This window comes from Hirundo rustica, chromosome 4 (assembly GCF_015227805.2).
Source record: "Hirundo rustica isolate bHirRus1 chromosome 4, bHirRus1.pri.v3, whole genome shotgun sequence".
Lineage (NCBI taxonomy): Eukaryota > Metazoa > Chordata > Aves > Passeriformes > Hirundinidae > Hirundo > Hirundo rustica.
In genome coordinates, this window is record NC_053453.1 from 11988533 (window position 1) to 11997419 (window position 8887).

The window sequence follows — 8887 nt, forward strand, 5'->3', positions numbered from 1 at the left end:
AGTACCAGGCAGCCCCTCACTCCACACCAATGGGATGGGGGAGAAAAGCAGAAAAGTGAGAAAATTCATGGCTGGGATAAAGAGACTTTGAGATTAAGACGGTCTGATGGATAAAGCAAGAGCTGTGTATGCAAGCCAAGCCAAGAAGGGATCCTTTCACTGCTTCCCTGGGCAGGCAGGTGTTCAGGCATCCCCAGGAACGCAGGGCTCTATCTCGTGTAACAGGTTCTGAATGTCCCCTGCTCCTCCTTCTGCCAGCTCTGACACAGAACATGACACCATTCAGTTCAGAATATCCCTTTTGTCCTGGCTCTGTCCCCTCCCCGTTTATTGTGTGCCCCCAGCCTCCTCACTGGCAGGGCAGTATTGGAAGCAGAAAAGGCCTTGATGCTGAGAAATAACACATTTTGTATATTGTCAACACTGTTTTCAGCAGAAATCTAAAACCTGGTCCATCCTCACTACTATTAAAAAAATCAACCCTATCCCAGAGAAAACCAGGAGGTGTAGGATTTGTGTGGCATGATTTTGGTAGTGGGGGGGCTTCTGTGAGAAGCTGCCAGAAGCTTCCCCTGTGTCCTACAGAGCCCGCCCCAACCTGCTCCAGGGCTGAAGCCATCAGTGATGGTGAATAACAGTTAAAGGGGAAAAACCCTACTGCACACCAGCAGCTGGAGAGATGAGTGAAAATATGTGAGAGAAGCAGCCCTGCCCCTGGTTCTGCAGGCCAGGGCAGAAGCAGGGGCAGGAGGTGCTCCAGATGCCAGAATAGATTCTCCTGCAGCCCCTGATGCAGCCCCTGGAGGTCTTCAGGGGTGCAGAGATCCACCTGCAGCTTGGGGAGGACTCCATGAGCAGGGGAAGAGCATGAGGAGTTCTCCTGCAGAGGAAGGAGTGGCAAAGATAATGTGTGAACTGACCAAAACCCCCTTTCTCTGTCCCCCTGTGCCTCTGGTAGGGAGGAAGTAGAGAAATCAGCAGTGAAATTAAGCCTGGAGTGAAGGGAGGGGTGAGTGGGATATGTTTTTAAGATTTGGCTTTATTTCTTATTATCTTTCTCTGATTTGTTTGGGAATAAATGAAATTAATTTTTTCCCCAGGTCGAGGCTGTTTTCCCTGTGACAGTAACTGGTGACTGAACTCTTCCTGTCCTTATCTTGACCCATGAGTCTCCTGTTGTATTTTCTGTGGCCCATTCATTTGAGGAGGAGAGTGGTAGAGTGGCTTTGGTGGGTACCTGGCTTCCAACCAGGGTCAACCCACCACAGCACATTTCTGAGCTTAGAATAAAAAGTGCAGTACTATATAATAAAAAACACTACTCTATTTCTATGGGGAATTAGATTAATGCAAAAAAACTGTATCAAGAAGCAAATGTCAGAAGTCTCTGCTAAAAGTATGCAAATTCTACCAAATAAAAGTGCTATAAGTGCTTCCAGGGAGCTTGGAAAAAAATGACAATGTGAAGATGATAAGCTTACTGTGTGTCAAATTAAACTGAGACAACTCTCTTTTCCAGGTCACATGAATCAAAGGGATGAAAGAGACAAATGGATTAAGGCTGACACACAAAATGGCAAAGTGTGTCTTAAAACCCAAAGCTGGTTCCAGTCTGTCAAGCTGAAGAGTTCTTAAAGGTGAAATAGGCCAAAGAGATTAAATCAAGAAACTACAAAGGAACATTTCTGTAAAATTATGTAACTTTCTGGATGGATATTCTTAATATAAAAGAGAAACTATTAAAAATGAGAACATTTTAACCCAAGATTTGCCTGTGACAGTGCTGGTGCTAAACAGTCTGGTTTACTTTTAGTGCCTTTTAGGAACAAGATGATCTTACATATTCAGAATTTATATAACTTGATCCCCTTACCATATCAGTTTAAAAGCTGGTAGCTTTCAAACAAAAGTTTGGAGCCATTTAAAAATAATAAAAATAAAAAACATTTTCAGCACTTTCAAGGTGACATGCTTTGCAAGCTCTGTTATACTTCTAAATTAAATGTATCAATACTGTGGGAATTCTGCTGGTTTATGCAAAATGTAGCGAATTTTTTTCAACCAAATTTTATCATGGGCAGGAAAAAATCGCTTTCAGTGTAGTTCTTATGTGGTCTTCTCATGTGGTGTTTGAGTCCTGAGCAGTTTCTGCCTGCCTGGGTGCTGGGTACTCTCTCTGTAGAAATACTTCTGTGAAACGGCAGAACTTGCTCCATGTCATCCTGAACCTCTGGTTTGTGGATAGAAATAAGAACTCCAGCTATGTCTACCACTGCTCACCTGCAAAGAAAAGCTTTTAAAATAAATAAAAGTGCAGTGGATCGGGCTGATTTCAAGGAGGAACCCTCCTCCAGCTGGACTTCAGGGGAGCGTCCACATGAACATTCCCCCGGTGGAAAAGCTGCCATAGAAAGGAAATGTTTCCCCAGTGACTGAGAACTGGAACCTCTTTGTTTGGCACTTGTGCTGTGACTTAGAGCCACTGAGAGCCCTGTCCTGCAAAGCTGCCCAGCAGCTCTTGGGGACAGGCAGGCAGGGGGAGGTGAGGGGGGCAGATTTTTGCGGGGGATTCTCTGTTACTGTAATACAAGCACACAGTAAAGTTAATGGAGCTTTTAAAAGCCTTTCCATACCTCTATGGCACCTTATAAAAGCAGTAGTGAAATTCATGTTTTAAGCTGAAATGCAAGAATCCCTGCCAGCTGAGGGGATGGTGAGGAGCAGCAGAGGATTCAGACTGTCAGCTCAGGTTTTAAGTTTTGTGTGGATGTGTGTGTACCTTAGGTCATTATGGTACATTATGAAATTAACTTCTCCTTGGCCACAGGATTCCCCAGGAGGTATAACTGCCCCTGGCTAATGGATTTCAAGAGCCAAGGGCAGCATATCTACTCTAATTCAGGGTGGTTAAAAACTCCACTTCCTGTTTTACTGTTGTGTGTGCTGTTTGTTGGGATGAGGTGGGCACTGACGCATATGAAAAATTATATGTATTTTTAATGTAAACATTAATATATAAAACATTTCTAATAGTATTACTACAGGCATTACAATATTATTAGATAATAGTGGTTTGTTATTATTATACTTTTTAAAGTTACAAAATTAATAAATTATAATGGTTTTGGATATCCAGAAAAATATTTGAAACTAGTGTTTTCTATGCCATGCTGCAGCCAAAGTGAAAAAAGAACCTCAAAATTCATACCACATGAAAACATAAAAACATTCTAGTAGGTACATTCACAAGATTGAATCCATTTAATGGTCCCATTATTTACCTGAAACACAAAGCCTGTCAGCCTCTGCGATTAAGGTTGTGTTTTTTGGGACTGCTGCATCAGCAATTTAAGGGAGAACATAGTAAGAAAACATGTTATTTGTTCCATGTTCAAAAGAAAGCAAATTCAGGCTTTGAATTCATTAATTTTCTAAATCTAGCAGGAATTAAACATCAGCATTGTTAATTACTTGCTTAAAGAAGTTTAAATCATCCCGCAGAAAAATTGTGCTACCACTAAAGCTGCTGATTATATTCATTCCAACCTAATACATGTTGAGACCAGCTAGAATGTTAATGTAAAGGTCAAGAATGAGTTGAAGGAGGACAAATCTTTGGGAGCTTCCCCAAGGGCATTGAACAATGTCTTGTTCCGCTATAATGGGATGAAACGGTATTTTTCTCTTGACAAGGGAAGATGAGTAGGTTGTCAGCAATTAGAATTTGAATGGCAAATCCCTTGTGTGCTCATATATCTTTTTTGCCCATTTGATGAGAAGATATTCTTGTAACTGGAGCGAATTTATGCCTTTACACTTTTTTCATCTGTGCTCCCTTTAATTTGGTTCTCCTGCCCTCACAGCTGCCAGCCAGCCCACAGTTCAGACCTGCAGACACGAACATCAGCTTCTTTAGAGAGCTGGACTCAGCCCAAGAGGCTTTTATGAGAATGAGGGCTCTGGGTGCGTAAGTGACTGTCAAGAAGTGGAGAACTGTGCTTGAATGTATGGGTGTAGTTGTGTATTACAGAATCTGTAGTCACTACCTACTCGCTGCTCTCAATTCCTCAAGAAGGCCGTACTTGATGAGTACCAGCCACATCAAGTGTGAAGTTCTCTGGGGAGTGAGAGTGTTTATGTCCTGGAGAGGACCTTCGTGGCAAACAGGAACCTCAAACACATGCAAATTTATTCACTGCGTACTCTGCACGGGACTACGAAACCTTTCATTATTGAAAGATGGAAACAGCTTGAATCGACATCTGAGAGTTAGCAGTGCTGTCTGAGTGCAGCTGTCTTGCTTGAAGGCATTCATACTCCTGTGAGAAAGATTTCCTATGCTTCCTTACTAATGCAACAAATGGCCTTTTATTAAAGTGTGATTAGTTTTAAGAAAAAATAACACAGTGGTCTTTTCATGCTCTAGAGAAAAGCCCTTGAACTGTAGAGATGTTGCACGATTTCTTCATTTTTCATATTGAAGAATTTGTTTTTTCAGGCTCTGATCTGTGTTTTTTGGTGAAGGTGGTTATGTTACCATCCCAGGCATTTCCAAGCCAGGAAGGAGGATCAGCATCATTATGTTTCTGTTTCTCCAGTTCAGCTTTGTGTTTCAAGACAGCTTGTCTGCAACAAAAGTTTAAAAATAATAATGACAAAATAAAATTTTTCAGAGGCTGTTATTACAAAGAACACTGAAAGCCATTTAATGAGGAAAAGTTCCTTGTTTTAACTAAAGCTATCAATATAATGAGGATGTTGTGGAAAGTAAACCAGAGGATAATTGGTTAGGTCATAGAGTCACAGAATGAATCAGGTTGGAAGAGGCCTCTGGAGAGTGTTTTAACCTGATATTGCTTTTGATGTATCCAGCTAGACCAGGTGAGTCATGGCTTGGCCAGATGAGTTCTGAATATCTTCAGGCATGAAGGTTGCACAGTCTTTGGGATCCTCTTCAGCGTCCTGGTTAAAAAATTAAAGTTTCCTTGTAATCAGAATGCAATCAGAATTTTACATATGCCACTTGACCTATCAGTGTACCTTTGGCAATGATCTCTGCTCTGTCTTCTCTTCTGTATGCTCTGATGAGAGTTAGAGACAGGAATAAGGTCTCCTCCATCCTGAGCCTTCTCCTGGGACTTACCAAAGCAATTCTCTGAAGGTTCTTCACACGTCACATGCTCCAGCACTTTAATGGTCTTGGTGGGCTTCATCCACACTTACTTAGTGTGTCAGCGTCTGCCTAAACACAGATCTGAGTAGGTGTTGCCACTGGAATAATAACATTCTCTTTGGAAAAAAAATATAAAACCAAACAAAATAAATAAATCAGCTACATCCAAAGATATTACAGCATCTCCAGGGTGTTTTCTCACAGTAGGAAAGCTACAGTAACTGTGCAGGTTCCTCTCTGTTTTTCTATTTGAATCAGTGTCTGTGGCACCTCCAAATATTTTTACGCTTTCCTCCTTCACATTCTGCTTGCTTTCTGGCCAGCCTCTCCACGGTAGTTATCTTTTGTCACCCACCTTTTTTAACGTGTATTTTTTCAGAAATGGAATTGAGTACACAACAGGCAGTGCTACTGGCACTGGCCCGGACCTGCCCCAAGGCTGTGTTTTGCAGCCTCTGTGACAGCTGAACCAGAAGAGAGTTGTCTGTGATGCCCAAACCCATCCATGACCACTCAGATGTCCCTCAACATTTTGTGGACACTGCCCTTTTGCAGCATTAGAACACAAAACTAATAAACTAGATCAAAATTTGAGAAGATCAGGCCTCCTGAGTGAGACACTCTAAAAAGAAGAGCAACTCTCCCTTCTTTTTCAGCAGTGTCAATTCAGCAGTTTTCATTACCTTCCCAAGCTGAAGAAACTGAACCCACCACTTTCAGTCTTGTGAATGTCTCTTTCTTTCCATGCCTTGTGTGACCTGGCTGCCAGCCTGGTCCTGCTGAGCAGAGCACCCTCCTGCCCGGCCTCCCCCACCGCCAGCTCTGCGCTCCAGAATCCCCCCTGCGCTGAGCAACTCCAGTGCTCCTGGGGAAGAGCCAACTCTGCATCTCCCATCCCCTCCAGGAGATTCAACCTGATCTGGCGTGTCACAGCCACAGCAAGGCAGTCCTCCTCCCTGCTGGCCAACTCCTAAGCTCTGGAAAAATATATGCAGCAACCAGACAATACTAGAAAAAAATCCAAATTGAAGTGCTCGGTTATCTGCCAGTAATGGTGCTACAAGGTTTTTTGTGTTTGTTTCCCAAAGTGGAAATACTGGAGATGGCTGCAAGAGGCAGATGTGCCCAGATGTAATGTTTGCACCACTACAACAGGAAAGAGGAAGTGGGCAGGAGTGGAAAAGGGACAGAATTAGTGAAGCAAGAAGGGCTTGTTTTCAACCACTGCAGGATATTTTTTTTTATAAGAAGTCCAACACTGACACACTCTATGAACCACATGAACACAAGGCTGCATCTGTTTTTATATTAGGGAGGCCTGTGCCATTGAGGAATGTGTGCACAATTTATATGAGCTATAAGCTCTGACCTATAAAAAATCAACTCATCCAAGTCCAAATTCCTGTTTTTCATGGAAACTGCGATGTATAGCGGCTGTCTGAAGCATGTATAAGGGGAGCTGTTACTATTTTTTTGGAAACTTATGATGTCCTATGCCTGGAGCTACAGTTGAGTGGTTTGCCAGAAACAGCCATTCATTAATCATCAACACATGGTAAAAAGATTGTTTATTTAAGATATACTGTACTATGACAGAGCCTGTTTATTTTATTTATTTATCGATTTATTTATTTACTGTCTTAAATGAGCACATTGATGAATAAAAGTATTTCAGCCAATAATTACAGTTGTCTTTGGCAAAACAACTGTCTCTTGGTTTAAGTCAGACAAAAGTACTGGCCCAAACACAGGGCTTGAGCAGCACTGGAAGACCTAATTGAATCCTTACCCAAAGTCTGAATCCATTTTACTGAGAGGGGGTCACTGGGAAATACAGTTCTGCAACATGGTAGGAATCTTGAGCCATTCCAAAATTCAGCAGCTTTCCAGAATCACAGAATGTGCAGAGTTGGAAGGGATCCACCAGGATCAAGTCCAACTCACAACCCTGCACAGCACCATCCCCAAGAGTCACACCATGTGCCTGAGAGCATTGTCCAAACACTCCTTGAACTCCATCGAGCTGGTGCTGTGAACATTTCCCTGGGGAGCCCTGTTCCTGTTTGACTGGGTACATCATAATATAAAGCAGAGGTTTTGAAAAAAACTTTTTGAGATGAGGTTACAGAAACCAATCAACAGTAAAAAGTAATGGAAAACAAAAACTCAAACATCGGAGAAATGTTTATAGTGCGAGTATAGGAGAAATTAAGCAAGTGGAGGCAGGGAGCTAATGGGAAAAGCGGGAAGTGTCCTGCAGGTGCTCTACAGGTTACAAAATGTGATAAGACTACACAAGATCTAAAACATTCTGAGGTCCATGTCAGCGGCAGCAGTTTTATCATTTTATGGCATCCGGGTCTTGTGCACTCAGTGGCTGAAACATGGCACTCCAGGAGCCTCTGTGTCACTTCCAAAAAGAGATTTACCATCAGTGAGAAGACAGTACAGTATTTCTGTTGCTTATTAAACAGAAGACTCAGGAGTAATTGTTGTTGGTCTTTTACCAAATCATGTGTAGGAGGTCTTAATTTCTGATTCCATGTTTGTTGGATCTTTCCTGCCTTGAGACCTGAATATTTGGATAACACCTAAGAAATTCTGCTTTTTCAGGAAAAAAAGAGTTCTTGCAATCTCCTTTCTAACCAACAGCAGCCATCAGAAAACACAACAAAACCAAACAAAAATTAAAGTCTTCTCCAAATGTCAAATGTATTGTGACTATTAAGACCTAATGTAAGTTTTGTTTAAAAGGCAAAAATTGTAAGAGGAATTGTTGATGAGCATAGCATGAGCACTTGTTAATAGCATAGTCATGAGTTTAGGAGAAGTGTAACCTGTTTCATGTTAGTGCAGACAAGAAAGAAGGAAGCACCTAATTTTGCTCTCAAAGGTCTTTTGGGGGAACCAAACAGTTACAGATGAGATGTAGTTTGGGGAAAGCACAAGGCTAGCTGGCTTCTCTGTCAATGACACGTTTCCTTTCTCATTTTGCATCTAGAAATGTTAACACATAATGTTTTACAGGGAACAGAAGCATTTCTCTAAAGATGCTGGTGTGTTATTTCCTGTAGGAGCAGTCTTAAGCAAATCAAACTGACACAACCTTTTCCTACATTTTTGAGTTAGGTTTCTTTTCCTCTAGCAGAAGAAATCACTTGTATCGGTACTATGTACTTCCACATTATATTATCTGTGATTCTTTCTGCCATTTAGAGATTGGATTAACTGAAAGGTCATTAGCCTCTGGATACAGAAATATGCAGCAGGATACCAGGCCACAGACCTTTTTTTTATTCTAACATTTATTAAACCTGGAAGCATGTTGGCAGATATAATCTCAAAATCTACCTGGTACTGGAAACAACGAACAATTGAAAGCCCATAACTGTTTCCTGTGAAGCTGCATTGGACTGAAACTTGAAGAACTTTGTGGCTCCACATGTTTTCTATTTTAATCTATCAAAACAGTAAAAATAAAAATAAAAAAATATTGAAAAATAATGTGACTCAAAACAAGAGATATGACTCAATACTTGCAAAGTTTAGTCTATTAAGAAATGTCTGCTAGGACTGGTTAGTGTTTAACAATAAATAATGGGGAATTCCTTTGGAACAATAAAGTAGTATTTTATGCCATAGATATTTTAGGACAACTTTAAATTAAAACCATATTTCTTTTATTGCTTATTTAGAACCTAAGCCACTAGCATA

General features: G+C 41.2%; 1 protein-coding gene across 3 annotated transcripts in view; it reads left to right on the top strand.

Moving 5' to 3' along the window:
- Positions 1 to 1767, top strand: part of FAM185A (family with sequence similarity 185 member A) — a 36480-nt gene extending 34713 nt beyond the window's left edge. For all 3 annotated transcript variants that reach the window (XM_040063020.2, XM_058420396.1, XM_058420395.1), the window contains one exon: positions 1520 to 1767. In XM_040063020.2, the coding sequence (XP_039918954.1) occupies positions 1520 to 1635 (116 nt within the window). In that variant the 3' untranslated portion in view covers positions 1636 to 1767. The remainder of the gene's footprint in view (positions 1 to 1519) is intronic.
- The last annotated feature ends 7120 nt before the right edge of the window (positions 1768 to 8887 follow it).